Raw genomic sequence first — 20,925 nt, 5'->3', positions numbered from 1 at the left:
CTATTCTATATATAACTTATTCTTTTTTTTTTTTGAACTTTTGATCATATTGCGCTTTTCTTTGGATTTACTAGATTGCGCTAATTTTGTTGGGTTCTTTTTGAAAGCGAATTCTTGGCTGGCAGATATCTTCTGATTATTATTTCATTCGTTTCTGTTATTTTATCTCTTTTTACACACATTACTTTACTTTAAAGCTTGTTTTCCTTCCATTCTTTTTTATTCTCATTTTGTTTGCAATGCTTCCAATCGCAATCTTTTATCAGGTTTATGCCTACTTCTCTCTAGTGCTATCTGTACAAGTGTTTTATATGCAGATGCGTGCTCGTAACCTTCCTTGCTTGCTACTGTTGTTTTGGGTCTGTATCTGCTCACTCATCTATGCCGTACAATCTGCTATATGGCATGACACATCTGAGCCAAAATGGCTTGGCTATGGTTTTTGTGATCTCACGTCTCGAATTATCACAAGTTCAAGCATTGGAATTCCAGCATCTGCATTCACACTGGTTCTCTACCTCGACAAAGTCATTCGCAGTGATCGTCCTTTAAAACCATTTCAAGACTGGGTCTTTCAGATTTTATTGTCACTCGTATTCCCTTTAGTTATTATGGCCCTCATGGTTCCTATGGAGAGCAACCGCTACGTAGTCATCTGCATGAATGGTTGCATGCCTGCCTTCTACCAAACAGTGTACACACTAATTTTCTTTTATCTTCCTCCTTGTCTACTTTCCCTCGGTGGTTTGTTCTTCGTCTCTAGAATCCTTTACTATTATTGGCATCGCCAGAAGGAACTTCAGCAATTCTTTCAACGCGACTCTCAACTCACTTCCAAGCGCTTTCTCCGTCTTCTCCTCTTAGATGCCGTTTTCTTCTTGGGTTACTTTCCACTCACTCTTTACCTTCTCATTGTTAACTGTAAGGGACATAAATTCATGGCCGTTGATCATTATTTGATGAGTCTTTGGCATCGTGTTCCAGTCGATTTCTTCCAAGCAACTTCTATTTACTTGAATAACTGGATTCCTCCCACAGTTCTCATTGTTATGTCTATCTTTTTCATCACAAGCGGAAAATGGACAGATAAAGTCGCCATATTTCTGTGGTCTTTGGTCGTTCGCTGCCCCTTCATTAAACATACTAGCGTGGGCCGTCATGCCCAATTCAAGTTGGATAGCGAGAAGAGTGCCGAAACTACTCTCGCAGAGCGGACTATCGATTCTGGAGATTTGAAAGAAAAATGTCTCATCTTAGAGAGACAATGGAGCAAATTGTCGGTTCCAAGCGACGACTCGAGCGAATCCCAAGTTCCCGCCAAATATGTCTAACGCACTACCTATTGTTAAGTCTATCTTTCCATGACTTAATGTGTTCACTAAATCTAAATCTTCAATATTTCTTCCACCACCAGCATAGGTGGTAGGAATGGTTACCCACTCGCCCAGCTTCTTCACAAGCTCCTCGTCAATACCGCGGCATAATCCCTCCACATCAGCCGCGTGTATCAAAAATTCAGAACAATAGGCAGACAGCAAATCCAAGTTCTCTTTTGTAATTCCAAATTCTGTCACGGTCTGCCATTTGTTGATTGCTGCAAACCATCCACCTCCTTTTCTACGACAACTAGAAGCATATCTCGTTAATAACTTCCGGGTCCCTCTTTATGAATTTTCAACTAATATTTGCTTCAAATCTTACCTAACATCGACGACAAGACGGTCTTTGCCAACTAGATTCGAGATGGTTTTCAATCTTTCCAAATCAAACTGACCATTTGGAAATAACCAAGATGTGACGATCACCTAATATAATGATCAGTATTTATTCAGCAACCTTTCAAAATAATCTTTCTTTTTTCTTTGGTTCTCTTGATGACTTTTTGTAATGACTTTTGAGAGGAAGCACTCTATCTTCCAGTGATTCTAAATGCCATGATCCAGCATTTTAGAACTCTTTTTGTTTTAATAAAATCATGTTTCATCTGAGAAATCTTCGACGAAATTGTACTTACCTTAGAAGCTCCTTGTTCCAACCAAAATGTTGCATTTGTATTATTGATTCCACCGCCAATTTGTAAGTGTCCTTAGAAGCAGTTCGTTAGTTCAATAGAGCCATAGCAACAAATATTTCTTTTTCAATCAACGACCTTACCTGGCCAGGCATGGAGAGCTGTCTTTGCAGCCTCTTCGCAGTTAGGTCCCAACATAATAACATGGCCTCCTAGCAATTGATTTTCCTTGTAGAGCTGAGAATAGTAGTTGCTTGGTTTCAAAGATACATAGTTTGTTTGTACACTAGCGTCATCTTCAAGAGTTCCACCAACAATTTGTTTTACTTGGCCTTTGTGAATATCAATGCAAGGACGAAATAGTGTATGCTGTGGCATATTTTGGGTTTCTTTTATTGAATTTTTATCCAAATAATTAGTTTCTTTCCTATAAATGGCTTTCTTTACCAAAAAGAGGGTCTTCCTTGAACAGTTGTAGAGGAAGTGGCAGAAGATGCTGTATTTACCCTTTGCCAAGTTCACCTTCCTTTGTCGACAGGAAGAATTGAAACTGAATTCAGTCATATAAAAGAAAATATGGAGGAGCAAGATGCTTTATTGAAATTGCAAAAGCATTTTGAAGCCCAATTTGGTAACGTGGAAGGAATATTGCCTGTTCAGGTTCAAAGTTCGAATGAACAGTCAGAAAACGACAATGAAGGAAGTGATGAAGAAAATCAAGAGGAATCAGAGCAAAATTTTTCTGAGGAAGAAGAATGGACACCTTTCTCTTCGTCCTCTTCCATTGTAAGAATATCTCATCAAGAGAAGGAAAAGCCGATTGTTTTGAGTGCACCCGGGAAAAGCTCGTTTTTTAAGAAAATGCCAAAATTGGAAACTGAAGAAGATTTGAAAATCAAACGAAAGAATGAACTGCTCAGGAGAAAGTCCTCCAGAGGCGAAGAAAAAGACGAAACCCCCGAAAATGAAGCTGAAGATTTAAAGAACGACATAGAGCTTCAAAAACTTCTTCGAGAATCTCACTTACTTCATGAGGCCTCTTCACGCACGGGAGAGACGAATCTTGTAGCCCACGGAAAGATTCGACAAAAAGTTATCCAACAACATATTAAAGAGCTAGGAGGAAAGGAGAAAGAACAAAAGATGCCAATGGCTGCTAGAAGAGGAATGGCTCAAAAAAGGAAACATGTTGATCGGATTATCGAGAAGGAGGCCAGAGAAAGTGGTACAGTTTTGGCAAAAAAGGCAAAACAACCCAAAAAGCAAAAGAAGGGATTTGTTCCTGGAACTTTTTCTTTGCCTGGAAAGTTTGTTGGTGGAACGCTTCGTCTTCCAAAAAATATGGCACCTTAGAAGATGCTGATAGAATGGGATTTTGCTTTTTGCATTGTATTCATAGATTTGGGGCTTTATTGGTTTAGATATGGAAACAGACACGGCTTTACAGCTGAATATTCATTTACTAATAAAAAGGTTTTTTTTTGGGGTTTTTTTCTTTCATCATAGATCTTATTTACTTGGAAATACTTTAATAGTATATCCTGTTTACATTCATCCTTACTAGTTTCTACAGCAAACAGTCTCTTTTAATTAGAATATGCAATTTTCTAAGTTAAACTAAAGAAAGTTCATGCTCAATTTTCTTGTAAACGAAGAAAACAGAAAAAAGGCGAAATATAAATACAGTAATAACGATCGGTGAGAAGAGCATGCTTTAATAAACAAAAAAAAACAGTAAAAAAGAAAAACAAATAAAATAGTTAGCTCTGGTAACCGAAAAGCAAGCGATTGAATTGATTCTTTTCAATGGATAATCAATGGCTCTAAAAAACTTGGTTCAATGAGATTTGAGAAAGTGTTGGTTAGCGAATTGTTCAGCAATTTGATCAGTGGAAGCAGTATCCCAAAAGATAGAGTCAGCAGCCAATTCACTTTTCAAATCAGTTAAGCGCAAAGAAGGATCATGTTTTTGTTGAGGAAGTTCAGTTCGATCAGTCGTCTCCTTGTGGTAAGAAGGGAACAAATGTTGGTCAAATTTATAACCAGTTTGAACAGCTATACATTAGTTAGTTAGTTGTTCCATGATGCATATCCAAGAGCCGATGAGGAAACCCATCAACCTTCAGTTCGTTGACACGTTAGATTCAAGCAACGATTTGAATGACTTGACAAATGTCTTTGGGCACTCTTTTTACAAGTCAAGTCCATTAGAAGCTTTCAAATTTTAAAAATTCTTACCCTTACGACTATATGGGTTAGCATTCATTCACATGCAATCATAATGGCTCGCTCAATCAATCTAAAAGATACCAAGAGTCGTTTGGCGCACAAATATGTGCCAAAGTTTTTATTACTTACACTCTAGCACCAACATCAAATAATGACGTCTGTACAACAGGAGGAAGAGGTTCATTAGTAGCAACAGGAGCGTTGTTGTTCATATTGAAATGCAAATCAACTCAAAAAAGATCAGTAAATTAACTGGAAATAGGAGTCACGAAAATGAAAAGGAAATCGTTCAAATCTTCGTGTTTTCAAGAGAATTGAATTTTGGCTTGGTGTTGGTGGGAGGACAAGTTCGTGTCGAATGGTTTCACAAACAAGTAGCATGTTCATCCTGTTACCTGAGAATTTAAAATCATTCCATTCTAAGAAATTCCAGAGGCCAAGGAAATTCGCTTAAATCAACTTTAATTATGTCTATTTACTTACGAAAGAATAATAAACAAAGGCATGAACATGGCTTCTATAAACATGCAATGGGAAAATGCTGACAGCTTTTGTTTTCTTGGTGCATTCTTTGGAGAAGGGCGCTTTTGTCACATGGGTCGCAATGGATATTTATCTGTGCTGAGTTGTATTTGTACTAAGGACACAGTCTGTGCTTTCCCTAAAGGATTAGCTGCTGCTCATCAGGTTTGTTCTTGGTTTCTTGTTTAACTTGAACTACATTCAACGATATTGGATGTGTTGAATGCCCTATTTTAACATTTGGACATAAGATAGTAAAGCAAAATCTTGGGATGCTTGAAAGGAGAATCAAAGAGACATAAATTGGTTTGTGAAAAGAACCTCGTTTATTGTAAGAAAAGAAACTTCTATTGATGAGAAACCATCGATTAACATGCTGTTTCAGCAACGTCCTCAGAAATCCTACAACTTTTTATCCACATTACATGCAAGGTCACTTTAGAAAGTAGTATCGTGCGTGAGGGAACTTCTGTTCTCGTAGTTTAAAACGTGTCCAATCAATTCTTTTTTCTTCTTTTAACTAGACCAAATCTATAATAGGTGATAGATCTCTCTTAAGCTTCCCTCGTTGAAAGGAATTGCGAATGTTCCTAAGTGGCGTTCAAGAGTTAACCTTAGAGAGAAAAGACAACAAAGCCCATTCTAGTAAAGATCCTTTTAATTTGTAAAGGCTTGAAACTGTCTTGAATAAGTGTAACTTTGATGTGTAGGATTCACACACTTCAATACAAAAGGAGACATTCCAAGAACGAAAATCCAAGTAAAAGAATTCTATATAAAAAAAAAACATCTGAAATTCATCAGATAACTTGTACTCATACAGGGACACCGTATAACTATGCCTTTCTCTTTCGTCTGTGCCTAGAAATAGACGGAGCCTCTTTTCAGTATTCCCATAACTTTTGTAGCTCCAAAGAATTCCATAATATCGCCAACAAACCCTAGATAGTTTTCCTATCATAACAACTTCCTTCTCATGACTTTATCTGTTCTTGTTTTCAGGATAATCCTGAATACAAAAGAACAGCGTCTCTCTGGAACAACTGCAGTCAAATAAAGGTAAAAAATAAATCCTTCTTTTTATTCAATAGTCCAATTCCCTTGTAAAGTAGTCCATGATCCTATATAAGTAGCTTTTATTTCCTTCATTTGCCATGGACAAGTGTCATCCCTCTCCGCCTTCCTAGAATCTTTTTTTTTTCATTAAAAGAGCAAATCAAACCGTTTTTGTTCTTCTGTTTTATTATTTCGCTTCAATTTGTCACCAATTTCAAAAAAAAAACTTTGTTTGTTTGCTTGTCTTTACTTCCCCAAAACAAGACGGTTCTGTTCTCTAGAAACAGAGAATATAAATGCTGATACGCATTGAACGAGATTATTCTGTTTCTGGTGATCGATACCCTCAGTTTTCTACAAATTTCCCACTTGCCTTACAGCCATATGTCTCTGTGAAAGACTGGAATGTTTTTATTCATACGCTGAATAAAAAGTTGTGTATTGCCTTTTGTCCTTGGACTTTTGGAAATTTATTGGATATATTCCTTTCTATAATAACTTTATATGCTTCAGAATTTGTATTTGGAAGCGTGCATAGAAAGCGAATAGCAAATATTGAGGCCTATGTCGTTGAATTTGCTCGCCAGCATGATCTTTTGGTAGCTAGTCTTCGCAACATGGGATTTTTAAATATCGTTTTTCATACAAAAGAAAATGTCGCAAGAAGTACTACGTTACATTCGTTTCAGGAAAGTGTGGAAAACCAGTCAGTGCAATCCATGCCTTCTGCCTTGACGACCACACCTTCAAACTTATCGACGATTAGCCAGAATCCAAGTGCTGGTTTGAACGAATGGACGAATTCGATTCTTTAAATGCTATCCAGCATATTCATGTGCAAGCTAGACATCCGTAAGTGTTCATTTTTACAGGTTGATATTTTTCCTTTGAAAGCTTGGCAATGACGGGGGAAGAGAAACATCCGAATATTGAGAGTGGTTCTTAGTGCCGTTTCCTAAACATGACTGAACTAGATTTCCAGTGAAAGTCGACGATGTTTGGTGGAAAGCATAGCATGCATGGAAAATGGAATCCCTAAAAATTATTCTACTAACTGTGTTTGCACTACAGAAGGAATCGTCTGTTGTCAATTTTTCATGATTCGGAATTTATTGACCGTGTTCTTGAAAGCTATCCTAACTTCAAATGCGTTGTTAACGAACGTTGTGGAACTTGGTATGTGAAACCAATTCATGCACCTATTTCTGCATATTTTAAGAGTACAGATGGCCATACAGGACAATGGTCCTTTAGCACACGTCGATTAAATCTGCACCTGCTTGACGTATTACATACCTATGGTGGAATTGTCCTCGTTGATTCTACGAGACGTGGCAAACGAATGCCTGATGCGCTATCGAAAACAGTTCCCATTTGGATTGCTACCCTTAACAAATGCGTTTTTGAGAGACTGCGTCCCCATGATCTAAAAAATCGTCAGCTTGTCTTTTTTCCTCCTTATCTTCCAGAAACTGAGCGATCTGCGATGAGCCAGAAATTAGATGGCTTTGTGGATTTACTAATGAATTCAGGAATCAATTTGGAGTTCATTTCTTCAAAATTGCAGAAGCCTATGCGTCCGTTGTGGGCCACGCCAAACAGCACTCTTTCTTCCGCTCAATTTGAAGACTACCATACAGTAGTACTCGTCACAGCTAGCAAGCAAGTGCATGACGGTTATTCTAGAGAGTATGGATTTTTGTATGTCCAAGGTGCTGCAGATGATGAAGAAGAATGGGCTTCCGGACTTGGTCCTTTGGTGTTTTGGAATCACGTAAACCAAGTTTTATCTTTTTCAGAGGAAGATTATGCTCCAAATGTTCAAAATTTGCTTTCAAAAGTTTCCAGTAATGACACTTGTATCGCTGATGCAAATTTGGTTTCGAATGCCCTCACCCACCTAAAACCGACAAATATATTTATCGGAGATCGAAGTAAATTTTCTTCTTTGACAAATAAAAGAACTTTTCTAGCTGTAAATTTCTCTTCTCAGGCATTGAATATTCCTCAAGAAATCCATTGCCCGATAGATTCTGGTAAGAAGGGTGCTCAAAATTTTCGCAAACAAGCGCCTAAACTTTTGTTAACACTAAATGAATCTAAACCCTCATGGATCACTCTAGATTCCTTATTTCTATTGGATGATCAATCTGGAAAAGAAATTGCTCCTTGCTTCGCATTGCTGCTTCTTTCTCTGTTTTATGATTCTGATCTGCAAAAGCTTTCAATGCCTTTAAAACTCGAAACCTCACAGACACACCTTGATAAACATCAGGTAAGACAACGACTGATTAAGATTATCGAAATGCATCCAAAAACCAATCCCTCTCGTGCTTTTCTGATTGCCGTGAACACATTATTATTGAGCTCCTCTTCCTAAACTTGCTAGACTTTATAATCAATATACACAAAGTAAAGAACATTCATAAATTTAGAAGATTAAATCTTACAATAAAAACAAAAGCATAAACATTGCTATTGTTTGTAACCTGATCAGAACTTATTTGCAATGTGTTGTATATTTCTGCCGAGCAATCTTAAAGCATATGCCGTAAGACAACCGCTTCCCATGATTGACAATTTAATACAATATGGAGAATTATCTTACCGACTTTCATGGACAAGCGATGTACTACATAAAAAATCCTTGATGTTAAGAAATAATCACAAGCAATTCTGGCAGTCCTTTTTAACGACTCCCTATCCCATTTTGCTTACGATAAAGCGAAACCAAAATATCGGCATGTCGTAAAGGATAGAATCACATTTGCAAAACAGGCTATAAATCAATTTATAACATGTTGAATATTTAAAGAAGCAAAAACTGGTTAACAGAATAGCTATGCGTGGATTCTGTCAATATTGCATGTAAAGTGAGCGATTATGACACTGAAAATATAGACGATTTCGACAAAAGTCTTATTAAAAAAATTGCAATCTTTAACAAAGGAGCACGCGGACGTGGAGAGACAAGTATTCTTAAGTAGTAATACTGCTTTGCAATTCTGTTTCTTCATTTGTATTTATCGGTGAAGGAAGCAGTATATCATCCCTCTGTTGACAACTAGTAAGTGTATGTGAAATGATTGCTTTTTCAATTGAGCTTTCAGCTTAAAAAACAAGAAAAGTTATTAAAAATGTATGAATAAGCCAACACACAATGCTTATGGCCATGACAACTGATGTTGCGAAAATGTTATAAACGCAAAGCACAACCATAAGGATGAACTATACCACATAGACAACCATCCAAGCGGATCCTATTCCTTGTTGGCATAATGAAGAATACTTAATATTTATAAGATGACGCCGCTTACAATCTAACACAGTTAGACAGAGTAACCATAACAAAATATATATCCCCAAAGAAACAATTATGTCCAAATAATACCCGATTAATTGAAATAAAGCATATATATGAAAGTAACGTGGACCAAGCGAAGGCATTGAACAACGATATTGTGGTTTGAGGCAGTTACGCTGAAAGGAAACCATCCTGTGAAGCATTGAGACCACTGGATTCAGTTCCGATCGCTTTTTTTTCTCCTATGGCTTCAAAAGCGGTTGAATTGGAAGGCTGCTTATTTTCTTCTGGAGTGTACAAAGGAAGTCTCTTTTCGAAATCAGCGTTGTAAGAATTAGCATGGTTGCAAGCTGGAGGATCCATCGATCCTTTCGGTTCCTTTTTGACTATTTCCATAAGAAAGAATATGCATTGATGAAGTAGTTACAGAGTAGGAAAAGAGAAGTTTCGTTCAGATTGCAAAATTCACAAATCGAGCTCAAATGCGAAATTCAGCAGAAATATCAGTCAATCTTTAAGCAATTATAAGTTTTCATTATGAAAACTTACAACTTAATAAATTAGCCCCATTCGACAGGAATTGAGGAAAAAAGATTTTGGCTCCAGTAAGAAATTTCGCATCGCTTACGCAGTTTTGGGTCACGAAGGCAAGTAACAGATTTCATAGCTTCGCATTTGTTTATGTTTTCATTAACAAAGCTAATCTGCTTTTTTTTTTAAAAAAGCTTTTCCTATGAAAGTTGATTTATTAACTTTTTACTAAAAGTATAAAAGCAAAGTATTGTTACCAGACTGATTTTACTCATTTTTCGCAAATTGCTTTCTTCATTTCCATGTTCCACCAGACAGTATGCGAACAGAAGTTCAACTTGAATTCAGAGAAACACACACGTACTTCGATTGAAAGGTACATAAAACATGCTTTCAATACAGCGAAGTTCATCTCCTGTAGAAATCTTGAGACATTATGCATACTGGATAGGTCGAGACAGGATCACTGAACTAGTGTAAGACCAAATAGATGTGAGGAAACTTCGCTTGACCACTTTAAAAACTACACGCTCGAGGAAAGAAGTGAGGTTTCGGTAGTACAAACTCAAACATATAGAGTTTCGCTACATCAGAAGTAGTAAACACTAGTAATATTAGTAAGATTGCAGTAGGATCAAGTTCAGTTCATGTTCAAAGCGAAATCTTTTCAATTATGTGTTTTCAATACTCGTATCAAACGTTCTACTGAGGTTTTTCCAGTTTTAGCTGGTGAGATCTTCCCAAATTCATTTATACAACCCAAAACGGTAGTATTCACAGATCAATAAAGACGATGTTTTATTTATTTGTTCGTCTCATTAACTAGCAAATTCATCAATGAATTGCTGATAAGTTGCTGATTTGCTTATTTCCTTTTTTTATTATTTAGGGATAAACAGGGAAACTATTCTTAGACAAGAAAAGGGAGTCTAAAACAACTGCTTTTGCTTCACATCACCCAGATTGCATTCCACATATCTCTAGAATCTAGTTTCTTTTTGTTTGTTAGTTTGCTCTTCAATAAGAACATTGAAATTTACTGTCCAACATGTAGAGCGATATTGTGAAATTGATTTCGATCGTTGAAGTATTCCTTTTCTTCTATAATGCGCATGCTTTAAAGGATAAACAAAGTTCTCTAGGCCCCATTGAATATGGATACAAAGGAAATGATCAGCTTCTTCGTACACTGCTCCAAGAGCCTATCTCTATGTACTCCTTAGATCACTATTCCGAGCTTATTAATACAATCGGAAAATTAGAAAAACACGGCCAGTATGGTAATTGCTGGTTCTATTATCAATACATCAACTCGAACTCGTACTTGGACCCATCCAACGTTGAAGATTATGAGTGGATTTCTGATTTGAAGCCATCTGCGAGAGAAACGAGTATGAATTTTGTGATGTTCTTGAGACTTTAGCTGAGAGTACCAACAGTTGTTCATTAGCCGGAGTTTATGCCTCTTATCGACTCTTGTATTGTCCAAACAAAGTAAGACTCCCCAAACGAGTTTGGAATTGAATTTGAATATTTTGGACACGACGGACTTTTCAAGACAATTTTGAAAGAGCCCATATCTATGGAAACACCTAGATTGTTATCCAAAATTAAAGAAGGCATTGAACGGGTTACATCATTCTATTCTACACAAACAATATGGTGAAGCATGATGCTCTATCAATACATTGCCAACAATTCAAACGTTAATCCGACTTTCATCTCGAGCTACGAATGGATAACTAATTTACTTTCTCTTCTAAATCAAACTGGATTTACGTTTAGCAAAATTGGAAACCTTTGCCAATACAACGGATAAACAGGAGTTAGCTGAGATCTACACTTCTTATTAGGGCCTCGTTGAAGATTTACAGAATTTTCAGATTAAACAGTAGGTTGTTCTCATTGCTTTATTTCGCTACTAATTTTGGAAGCTATTTTCCTTTCTGTGTGACTTTGATTCCAAATGCTTTTTCGCATTTCGCACTACTATTTATATATCGATGCAATATAAATGCTCATATAATGGAATTAAAAAAAAAATTAAATAGTAAATAAATATATTCGTTTTTTTTATCTCCATAGTTTTAACTAACCTTTTGAATTACTTGAATCAAGCGTCGCAAGTTGTATCAACATGTTTTAGAACTATCATATGACATAATCAAAAGAAGAAACCATGCTAAAGTTTGAGGTATAGTTCTATACTTTTTGGAGTATTCATAAAATACAAGTCGGAAGAAGGGATTATAAACATCTATACTTCGTCAGCAATCAGTCACTGTATTCGAGCTAGGAACTCTGGTCTTAATAATATAACGGTTAAAATCGAATTCATCTTCTAGTTAATTTATTATTGTTATTAGCATTACCAACATAATGCTTCTTTTCTTTTTCTTTCCTTCTCTGTAAACACATATGAAATCTTTCTTCCCTTGACAATCGTAGTCCAAAGTAACAAACAAAATCAGGAGAAATAAATCCTAGTAATATTGTAAGTTTTCACCCCATACACGTAGGAAGGCGCAACCGAGCGGGCAGGGGCATTAGCACTAGTTAAACGAGATTCTCCAATAAGTAGGTCGTATAACCATGTAAACATGCGTGAAAGATCTTGACAATATTATTGGTTTCCGTAATTAATCAATGACTATGAATTTTCTTTTTAGTTGTATACGCTGAGCAAAATAAATAAGCGATAGATAATTGTTATGTTCATGCTTTTCGCCTTTGCAAGTTTTCTAATCGTTACTTTTGTTAATGCTAGCCAGCTCAACAGCAATGATTATAATAGTGCTTTAAAACTTCTTGTAAATTGGTTTGTTAACGACGTTTTTGGGGATCAGTGGATCATAAGCTACTCAGAACTTTACTCAAGCTTATATAACCATGATTTGCAACAACTGAACTACTCGCTTCACTACGATTCGCGAGATAATTATGAGAAAGTAAGCTCGCCTTTTTGAATCTGGCTACTTAAGCAGACAAAAAAGACCTGATCGATGATCTTGTATACCCAGCTCATTTCGGTTCTGCTGCTGGCTATAATGGTTACACGCAGCTAAGTAATGAGTCTGATTTTGCTTTCCATTTGCTTCAATTATTCGGAAATGATACTATGGTTTTCTCTAAACATGGTCAATATACATCCAACGATAACTTATAAGTTATTTATCAAGATTTGGGCAGCAATGGAGTCTTTACGTCAAGGAACATGAAAAGCGGTTGAACTGTAACTCAAGAAATACTGCTGCAAGAGTGCGGTGCTATGCTTCAGCTGGATATCTGGATCGTAATCCTAAACTTTTCTTCGGCGGGCCTCATTCTTTATGTTTGGGAGGGGGCTGCTGTGCTTCATGGAGTCATAAAATGCATCATTTTCCTCCCAAACTTTAGTTGAACAAGTCGATGTCTGCTTAAATGTTTGCAATAACAGTAAGATCAGTTGCATTATTACAGGCACAGAACTAGAACTTGGCTATAATTGGGAAGAGCACTTCTGCACTAGCGGAAGAGCAAACGCAGATAAACTTCGCTAGAGCTGAAGCGAGGAGTCGGTAGTACAAAATTCAACCCTTAAACAGAAAATGTTAATGTGTGAGTCTGGTATAATTTAGTTCTCTCATGGCCGAGCAAAGTGATTGTTGAAATCATCAATTCCAATTCAAATCTGGGTCTTTTCCGTAACTGAAAAAGCACCTGCATCTGTTTTTTTTTTTCATGTATGACTTCTCAATTACGGTATTAAGAATCAAATATCCCTATTACCATAACATTTGAAAAGGAAATTATTGAAATAGTAATATAGCTGTAAACGGTTTGTTATTACTAGATCAACATTCAACGTATCGCAGATATATCAGCGTATTACTAAATTGACATATTTTATGCATCCTTTCAATTTTCTTTTGATGCTTTGCCTAGGCGTTTTATTTTCAGTCCTCGAAACTTGTCTTGTAAAGGAGCAGCTGCTTTTGTTTTTCCATGACCTTCCTATACAATATTTTCTCTTTTGATTCTCCTTAAAGGTAAAAAACACGCTAATTGCGTCCTTCAAATTCGCAGGTATGCTTTCATTATACTTGGGATCGCATTTCAAATAGTACCGAATATGAAATTTTTGATGATCACCTATAGTAGCACGGCACTAACGTAAAGTAGGATCCTCTTTTGTTGAATATTAGCTGGAAGCGGTAGCGCAAACTGATCATTTCAAATAATAAAATAAAATAAATTGGCTCAGCAAGAAAACTCGCTTCCCTTATGCGACAGTTTGGTCATTGAAGGGCTGTGCTCGGTTAACCATTGCCAATTACCACTTATAATTGTATGAAAATAATAATGATAAATAACAAGTTTAAATATTTCGCGTTTGTTTACATCTTTCAAAATCATGGCGTCCATTTCTCGAAGAATCCATTATTGGACGACTACTTTTCTTCTGATCTTTCAGTAGCTTCCGGCATTATCGTCGGTTCACTTGATCTATAGTTACAGATGTTATGAATGCTCGCTTTTTTATTGACAAGTCATAAGAACGTTCATCGATTCCTACTAGATTTTACGAGACTCAAAGGCTTAGTTCACAGAGAAAAGGTTTGTAAACGGCTTTGCTCAATTATTATAAATTTACTTACTATGAATTCTCGATGAATAGTAAATCATAACTGTTGGGTATGTTTTGAGTTGAAATTTAAACATAAAAAATACATGAATAACAACATCAAATTATGGGTATCTGCCACGATTAAAAAAATCATAGATGAAATTTCCAATTCATCGCTTAGTAGCTGGGTAAAATAAGGCATTTAGACTTCGTATCTTGGTTCATTTGGACTCTGTATATTCTTCCTCATTGTAACAGACCAATTCATTCTGTGAAGGGCGCCATATATAGCAAGGAATCATAACTTCTGCTCCATAACGGATTATCCAATGTATAAAGTCACCTACGTTTGGAGTTAAAGAAACGGGAGTCCACAATGTCACTGTAGTTAAATATGCCGATACAAAAGGACGCAATGTAATCATACCGACACAATAAAAAAGAGATTGTTTTACCAACCTTATGGAGTACTTCGATTTCATGTAAGTTGTAGATGTATATGTTTGGTATAAATAATAAATTGCATACATCCAAATTAAATTGTTGCTCGAGTCATTCAAAAACTCATCAATCAAATAAAAGGATGTTTCAAATATCCCAAACTTCCAATAGATTAATTTAAGGACGGTACGGAACACTACAGGGATAAGTAGCAAGATCGTACCTCCCGAAACTAAATTGCCTCGAGTTAGACGCCATACTCCAAAACCGAAAGCTACAAAATATAGTACCAGACGCTCAATAAATATATCAAACGACTCCTTGACATCTCCAACTATCGAAGGAGTGCAAAGGCTTGAATCTGTGTCATTACAAGATCCTGTCCACCAAAAGAAAAATGGAGTTCCAAAAGCAGAGCTAATGGTGAGTAGCAAAAGTCCATATTGCGCTGGGAGAACCTTTGATCGCTGAGAAACCATCGCATAAATCCAGTAAATAGCGAGCAAAAGGAATCCAAAGGTAAATATTAAAGGGCTGTAGTAAGGAGCATCTTTTGGAGCAGAATCATCATCAAGACTAGAAATGAAACGTTTATAGCTCCAAATTGAATCAAGATAATTATTTGATCCATTCTTTGAGACTGGTCTTGAAGCAAAGCAAAATGTGTTTGGGACCTTTTCCTCAAATTCTATATAGCGGTGGTTTGGGTGGGTAAAGTTGGATGCAAAGGTGAAAGTATAGACAGAACCGCCGCTAGAAGGAAATGGACCAGTCAAAGTATCTCTCTCATCAGGGCGGATGTATTGGGATATAGAAAACTTTCCGCGTTCCTTAATAATCTGGGAAAAAGGGTCTTTCATCGCTTCGCTATCACCAAGAGCTACTTTCCATTCTTCGGCTGGAAAGTAAGTGACAGCAATTTCTTCAGCTGCATTGTCAAAGCTATCGAAATAATTATACTTTGGACGTTTTTCGTCGGCATTTACCCATTGGCAATCAATTCTGAACTGAAAGTTTTTAAAATCGTCTTTGACATTATCAGAAGGAACTTCAGAATTTGAAATACCAAGCTCAAGATCTGCTTTAATCAATGTAAACAGCGTATACCAAATGAAAATAAAAATAAGCCTCGTTTACCAAACTGAAAATCTCGCATTTTGAGAATGTTATTTCCTAAGAAAAAAGTTTGCTGAAGGCAAGTAAGTAATGACGAATTTGGAATGTATTCCCCTCGCTTTCGCTTAACTTTAGTGCTTAAGTGAGATAATTTCATCCCTTATGCTTTATTCCCTTTCTGTCCCTTTTTTCCTGCATTCTATGAAATCATTTTATATTCGCTGTCCTTGAATAAGGGAAACAATGGTAAAGAATTGTTTTCTCAGCATCGTGACACCTTGACAATGAGGATTGTATTCCACTGCTACTGTTTCTATCTGTTTATTTCTTTATTTGTTTGTTTGTTTATCATCATTCTAGCATCATCTTCTCATCACAACAGCTACTACGAAAACACCCGTATATTACAGCGTACACCAAGTGTAAGCCACCTACATCATCCCTTCTTTATCTCCCCTCAATTCCATACACCACCCTTACCAAAAAGCGTACACCCAGCGTATACTAAGCGTAAACCAAAAAGCGTATATTTTCACTTCGCTAATTAAGGCTTGTTAACAATTTTATTTTTGAACGTGTCTGTCATGAAGGTTACTATTCGTATGAAGGAGCGCAATGTGCAGAACCTCCTTGGGCCACGAGCCTATTGAGGAAACGTTATGTCTTTCAGATTTAATGGAACACATTGGGCCAAGTAGGTATAGTAAGCATTTACCTAATAGACTCTCTGTAGTAGTTAATAATACATTCGCAGAAGTATTAAGTGACGATGGCAGAAACAACATATCCGTAGATGAGGTAAATGAGGCTATGTCAACTAGGACTAGTTTAAGACCTAACTCTTTTTCAATAGCCATACCAGGTGCTGCTAAGTTATCTTTTGCTCATCATAAACCTAGATTATATGTGTTTGATTTTGACGAAGACATTGAAGATTATATGTCAAAAAATACACAATCTCTTAACAAGAGATAATGTATCGTGCTACAGCTTTTACTACAAAAATTCTACCGCTTTCTTTATAATATCTACCTTTTCTATTAAAGCTTCTTGAGCTGTCTCTATCTCTTTCTCTGTCAAGTCAAGTCAACCAGTGAAACGAAACGAAACGAGACGCTTTGCTTATTTATCTTTTTTAATAATTTTTGTTGTTTTTAGTGTTTAACGTATGTGATGTTTGCTACGTGCAATGCATACGCCCGTAATTGCATGACCCATGTGTTAAGTGCTCAGTCCAAGTGCTAAACGTTTTTTATTCTTTCTAGCTTTTTATGTTTGTTTGCTGCTGCAAATTAAATCCGTTACTCAACTGCAGTGTTACGATTGTTTAGAACTACAAGCTTCACGGATGTTATAGCCTTTTCATGTTTACAGTGTTTTTTGTGTTTGCGTTTTGTCCTTTGAGCTCACCCATCCAACTGTCGAACATGAAATACAAATAAAATTGAAAATTTATACGAATTGAATTGATTAAATGTTTTTTTTTCTCATTCTTACCACATCCAAACCCTCAGATTTGTAGAACCAACTAGTTTGCATCGTCTGCCTATAGTCCACCGTGGAGAATCCAAGTATCCGTTTTTCTTGCAAAACTTGAATTTTCCTCAGCTTTTTCTAATGAATGTTTATAAATATTCAAGTTTTTAAATAAATAAATAATTCTGACAAGTATACTTCAGTACCAAAGAAATACATGCAACAACATGCAAACTTGTAAAACAAATCCTTTTTTTACTCTACAATTTCGTCATTTTCTTTACGACTTTTCTGTTTTTTCCTAATTTAATTCGTTTTATTTTACTGTATTCTATTGTTTTGCTTTTTGTGTTCTATTCCTTGTGTTGTTATTTTCAACATTAACATTGTCATTTCGCTTATATATTAGAGATGACGTCCCAAGTTGTCTCTTTGTTTTGTATACAATGTTTAGCAGCATAGAGTGGAAACAATTAGAGACGAAAAAAAAATGTGAAGTTTTATGTCTTATCGCAAGTAGGGTCAACACTAAGTAGCTGAAAAGTTCATGAGCACGACAATAAACAAGTAAAACAATGAAATAAATGAGACAAGTGTGCTTGTGACATGAAGCGTATGGATACTATTTCTTTTATTATTCGGTACGAATATGTTTAAAGAACTCGTTAGCTGTCTACGGCCATACCTAGGCGAAAACATCAGTCCCCGTCCGATCACTGCAGTTAAGTGAAAACATCTGAGGGTCACGTTGGTACTACGGTTGGAGACAACATGGGAAGATGGGGTGCTGTGGGCTTCTCCATTACTTTCCCTTTTAAACAATCCGGTTTGCGGGTCTATACAAGTAAAGACCCTTCTCTAAAACGATATTACAGTAGGGTCACTTGAATCCGACTTTTACTTTTCTTCCATGGGTTCAAAATGCTATGAACTTGTAATAAATGTAGGATTCCACGAATGTTTACAAACATCTAAAAAAAAGACGAAAGCTGACGTTCTATTTCTACATCGTACAAAAGTGTTCGACTGATTAGACAATCTTAAGAGTTGTCCTCTTTGTTTTCGCTCTGTAATCATTGTAACAGAGTACGCGCCAATTTTGTAGATAATAAGAAATATTTTTTGTTAGAAAATTAATAATTCCATGCAGTACCGCCGCAGGTAGATAGATATAAAAAGTAACGGCTTCAAAGGTAGTTTCCTTTTTTAATTAGTTCTACTTAGAATTTCAATTTTTTTTGAAAAGAAAAATTCGCCAAGATTTTATACAAGAGAGCATTTGTTAATTGACATCGATTCTCAGGAACGATTACGCTCCGTTTACGACAACCATCTTGTAAGGTTCTAAGATTTGTAATTAACTTGCCATTCAAAAGAAAATCAAATTTAAATTTATCAAGCTCTAAAAAAGACAAATAACAACAAGCTTTGTCCATATGTATTTTTTTTCCATTAGAAATAAGGTTTATATCTGGAACATTACAAGATATACGAACATTGCCCAATCTTCCTAATGGATAATAGAGAGTTGATGCTATTGTACTGTCCATCAATGTCAGTCATGCTCCCTATCTAGTAGTGCTTCGTACTTGCTGTCACTCTTTAGAATACCGGTTTCATTTCCATTTTGACTGCGAGACAGATATTCCCAGCTGTAACGCAGAATTCTTCAAGTGTACAATTGTCGTTTTTATGACAAGCAAGGTCATCTTTTACGAGATTTGCATCTGGGTTATCAAGGAAAAGTTCGCTTTTATTGAAATCATCTAACCTACAAACCGATACCTGGCTGGAACTACCACTTTTTTATGATAAAAATAGTACAGGGAATGCATCCATTTCAGATATAAAAGATTCACCTCCGCCTGACATAGTCATAATTCCGCTAAATCCAGATTCTTGGAAAGTAAACATGTTTTTGCTGTTATAGCAGCACCAATAAGCTGATCGGGGATCTCAAGTTCACTCGTCCGAAAAGTGTCTGATACATTTCTACATCAACCGAACCAGACAAGTAACCCGTATCACCTCTTCTTCCTCGATCATGAGCTGTAGTTAATTATGAAGGGTCAATACAATCGGTACCTGTGCAATTTTTTTCAGTTTATAATTTACCAAAGGGTATCTATGAAGCTACTTTCTGCATCGATAAGCGCATTAAACGTCTGAGGAGGAGTGCTAAGGCCAATCTGCACATAGTAACCTACGCAATAGTTTCGTCCTCCCATAGGGATTTGAAGCGAGTTACCATTATCGTTGTTCAAATTTGATAGCTGACGTGCTACTTTTCTAACCGAAAGGAACAGAGAAGAATTCATTCCTGTTCGGTAGTATAAAACAATAGAGAAAAAAAAATAGAAAGTAGCAAAGATTGTAAGAGAAAGCATGAGTATCCATTACTTTTCAATGAGCACAAGTATAGCATCCACTCTATAACCATAGACAATATATATATATATATATATATATATATATATATATATGATGACACTCATTACAGTTGAAATCATCTTCGCTTATCTAATTAATTTTGTAAAATAAGACGGGGATCGTCTGTGAGACTCGTTTCTCTGGTTCTGCTTACGAAGCAACATGGATTTCTTGTTATTCCCAGAATTTTTTAGTATACATTATGAAAAGACAGAACAAACGGTCCGCTGAGACCTTTCCAACCTGAAGCTTATATCATCGGTTTTCTCAAAACTGAAAAATTAAAAGACTGTAAACAAAATTGACAGATGATCTTTCCAAGAAAGTTTTGATGATGACACGAGTTGTTATGTTGAATGTTTTTGTAATAACTAATTGCTTAGGATGCTTTGTTTTTGGTGAATTCAGATATCTTTCATTAAATTCAACTATAACAATAAGATTTCCGTGAATTTTTCTTAGATTCTGTCAAAAAAGCAAACCATTCTTAAACCTGAGAAAACTTTTTTGCTATATCATACAATCGTACATAACTGTACTGATTAAACTACCTCGGATATATAGATGTCGCTACGGTTCGTTATTAGTATGTTTTAACTGCTTCCATCGCCATTACCACTTCCACCACAACCACAACCACAACCATAGCAATAGCAATAGCAATAACAATTTCAAAAGTGAATTGATCCTGTACTTGATTTTATGAAAGAAAATGGATGTGGATTTGCACTTACAAGGAGAAGATTTGTCAACCAACAATGAGAATTTGTATACGAATGAATTAGGTATTCCTCCTCCAAGACAGGAAAACATTACTGAGTTAAGTCGCTATTTAAATGACTTAAGAACTGCATTCAATGAAAAAAGCTATCTATTTAAAAGGAGTGAGTTAGAACAAGGTTTTGAACGAATTGCTTTACGAACCAGGGAAATGAATTCTGAAAAGGATTATCTTGAACAAATAAAACTTGTTGAGAGGCGTCTGAATCACTACAAAAATGCAGAGGAGTCTAATAATAATCAACCTCCACAATGGTTTATTAACTTTTTTAATGATCCTAATGTTGGAATTCTTGCTCTTAAAAGGGAGATAGTATCCCTGGATGCCCGTCAAAATCAACGACTGGAAGCATTTGAAAACCGTCAAAATCAACGACTGGAAGCATTTGAAAACCGTCAAAATCAACGACTGGAAGCGCGACT

At 36.1% G+C, this 20,925-nt stretch overlaps 11 protein-coding genes and 1 non-coding gene across 12 annotated transcripts in view; 8 read left to right on the top strand and 4 right to left on the bottom strand.

Annotated features, from left to right (window-relative positions):
• Positions 1–202: 202 nt before the first annotated feature.
• SPOG_03781 (1-(5-phosphoribosyl)-5-[(5-phosphoribosylamino) methylideneamino]imidazole-4-carboxamide isomerase) lies at positions 203–2,481 on the bottom strand. The gene is made up of 4 exons (XM_013166045.1): positions 2,155–2,481; positions 2,015–2,085; positions 1,702–1,805; positions 203–1,626 (listed from the first exon to the last, which is right to left on the bottom strand). The coding sequence occupies exons 1-4, from the start codon at positions 2,387–2,389 to the stop codon at positions 1,254–1,256; spliced, it is 783 nt and encodes a 260-aa protein (XP_013021499.1). The 5' UTR covers positions 2,390–2,481; the 3' UTR covers positions 203–1,253.
• SPOG_03782 (pheromone M-factor receptor Map3) lies at positions 240–1,331 on the top strand (the record flags this gene model as incomplete). The annotated part of the gene is made up of 1 exon (XM_013166046.1): positions 240–1,331. The coding sequence occupies one exon, from the start codon at positions 240–242 to the stop codon at positions 1,329–1,331; it is 1,092 nt and encodes a 363-aa protein (XP_013021500.1).
• Positions 2,471–3,498, top strand: SPOG_03780 (rRNA processing protein Faf1). Its single transcript, XM_013166044.1, has one exon. It carries the CDS (start codon positions 2,588–2,590, stop codon positions 3,362–3,364), a length of 777 nt encoding a protein of 258 aa, XP_013021498.1. The 5' UTR covers positions 2,471–2,587; the 3' UTR covers positions 3,365–3,498.
• Positions 3,499–3,583: 85 nt separating this feature from the next.
• Positions 3,584–4,592, bottom strand: SPOG_03779 (uncharacterized protein). The gene is made up of 3 exons (XM_013166043.1): positions 4,370–4,592; positions 4,250–4,257; positions 3,584–4,066 (listed from the first exon to the last, which is right to left on the bottom strand). Exons 1-3 carry the CDS (start codon positions 4,450–4,452, stop codon positions 3,849–3,851), a joined length of 309 nt encoding a protein of 102 aa, XP_013021497.1. The 5' UTR covers positions 4,453–4,592; the 3' UTR covers positions 3,584–3,848.
• A 101-nt stretch (positions 4,593–4,693) lies between these two features.
• On the top strand, positions 4,694–5,127 carry SPOG_05701 (uncharacterized protein). The gene has a single exon (XM_013166673.1). It carries the CDS (start codon positions 4,745–4,747, stop codon positions 4,949–4,951), a length of 207 nt encoding a protein of 68 aa, XP_013022127.1. The 5' UTR covers positions 4,694–4,744; the 3' UTR covers positions 4,952–5,127.
• Positions 5,128–6,114: 987 nt separating this feature from the next.
• SPOG_03778 (palmitoyltransferase complex Erf4) lies at positions 6,115–6,633 on the top strand (the record flags this gene model as incomplete). Its single annotated transcript, XM_013166042.1, has 1 exon — positions 6,115–6,633. One exon carries the CDS (start codon positions 6,115–6,117, stop codon positions 6,631–6,633), a length of 519 nt encoding a protein of 172 aa, XP_013021496.1.
• Positions 6,634–6,915: 282 nt separating this feature from the next.
• Positions 6,916–8,198, top strand: SPOG_03777 (initiator methionine tRNA 2'-O-ribosyl phosphate transferase; the record flags this gene model as incomplete). The annotated part of the gene is made up of 2 exons (XM_013166041.1): positions 6,916–6,994; positions 7,045–8,198. The coding sequence occupies 2 exons, from the start codon at positions 6,916–6,918 to the stop codon at positions 8,196–8,198; spliced, it is 1,233 nt and encodes a 410-aa protein (XP_013021495.1).
• A 1,095-nt stretch (positions 8,199–9,293) lies between these two features.
• SPOG_03776 (uncharacterized protein) lies at positions 9,294–9,485 on the bottom strand (the record flags this gene model as incomplete). Its single annotated transcript, XM_013166040.1, has 1 exon — positions 9,294–9,485. The coding sequence occupies one exon, from the start codon at positions 9,483–9,485 to the stop codon at positions 9,294–9,296; it is 192 nt and encodes a 63-aa protein (XP_013021494.1).
• Positions 9,486–9,856: 371 nt separating this feature from the next.
• On the top strand, positions 9,857–11,745 carry SPOG_03775 (uncharacterized protein). Its single transcript, XM_013166039.1, has one exon. The coding sequence runs from the start codon at positions 10,864–10,866 to the stop codon at positions 11,074–11,076; it is 213 nt and encodes a 70-aa protein (XP_013021493.1). The 5' UTR covers positions 9,857–10,863; the 3' UTR covers positions 11,077–11,745.
• A 2,418-nt stretch (positions 11,746–14,163) lies between these two features.
• SPOG_05513 (uncharacterized protein) lies at positions 14,164–15,941 on the bottom strand. Its single transcript, XM_013166645.1, has one exon. It carries the CDS (start codon positions 15,558–15,560, stop codon positions 14,481–14,483), a length of 1,080 nt encoding a protein of 359 aa, XP_013022099.1. The 5' UTR covers positions 15,561–15,941; the 3' UTR covers positions 14,164–14,480.
• Positions 15,942–17,967: 2,026 nt separating this feature from the next.
• On the top strand, positions 17,968–18,088 carry SPOG_16116. The gene has a single exon (XR_001203051.1). It is a non-coding gene; the product is annotated as a 5S ribosomal RNA (ribosomal RNA).
• A 2,259-nt stretch (positions 18,089–20,347) lies between these two features.
• Positions 20,348–20,925, top strand: part of SPOG_05700 (uncharacterized protein) — a gene marked incomplete at its 3' end in the record, with an annotated part of 1,153 nt that continues 575 nt past the window's right edge. The window contains exon 1 of the mRNA XM_013166672.1: positions 20,348–20,831. Coding sequence (XP_013022126.1) covers positions 20,435–20,831 — 397 coding nt within the window. The 5' untranslated portion in view covers positions 20,348–20,434. The remainder of the gene's footprint in view (positions 20,832–20,925) is intronic.

Source organism: Schizosaccharomyces cryophilus (assembly GCF_000004155.1).
Source record: "Schizosaccharomyces cryophilus OY26 unplaced genomic scaffold supercont4.1, whole genome shotgun sequence".
Lineage (NCBI taxonomy): Eukaryota > Fungi > Ascomycota > Schizosaccharomycetes > Schizosaccharomycetales > Schizosaccharomycetaceae > Schizosaccharomyces > Schizosaccharomyces cryophilus.
Note: the sequence above shows the minus strand (reverse complement) of the source record. Positions and strands in the feature narration are given on the sequence as shown.

What these genes read in the sequence shown, in the direction of transcription:
- SPOG_03781 (XM_013166045.1), bottom strand. Translation starts at nt 2,389, where the DNA reads ATGCCACAGCATACACTATTTCGTCCTTGCATTGATATTCACAAAGGC. An exon ending in AGCTCTCCATGCCTGGCCAG is followed by an intron (nt 2,086 to 2,154) that starts GTAAGGTCGTTG and finishes ACTGCTTCTAAG; the next exon opens with GACACTTACAAATTGGCGGT. An exon ending in CGTCTTGTCGTCGATGTTAG is followed by an intron (nt 1,627 to 1,701) that starts GTAAGATTTGAA and finishes ATATGCTTCTAG; the next exon opens with TTGTCGTAGAAAAGGAGGTG.
- SPOG_03780 (XM_013166044.1), top strand. Translation starts at nt 2,588, where the DNA reads ATGGAGGAGCAAGATGCTTTATTGAAATTGCAAAAGCATTTTGAAGCC.
- SPOG_03779 (XM_013166043.1), bottom strand. Translation starts at nt 4,452, where the DNA reads ATGAACAACAACGCTCCTGTTGCTACTAATGAACCTCTTCCTCCTGTT.
- SPOG_05701 (XM_013166673.1), top strand. Translation starts at nt 4,745, where the DNA reads ATGAACATGGCTTCTATAAACATGCAATGGGAAAATGCTGACAGCTTT.
- SPOG_03775 (XM_013166039.1), top strand. Translation starts at nt 10,864, where the DNA reads ATGTACTCCTTAGATCACTATTCCGAGCTTATTAATACAATCGGAAAA.
- SPOG_05513 (XM_013166645.1), bottom strand. Translation starts at nt 15,560, where the DNA reads ATGAAAGACCCTTTTTCCCAGATTATTAAGGAACGCGGAAAGTTTTCT.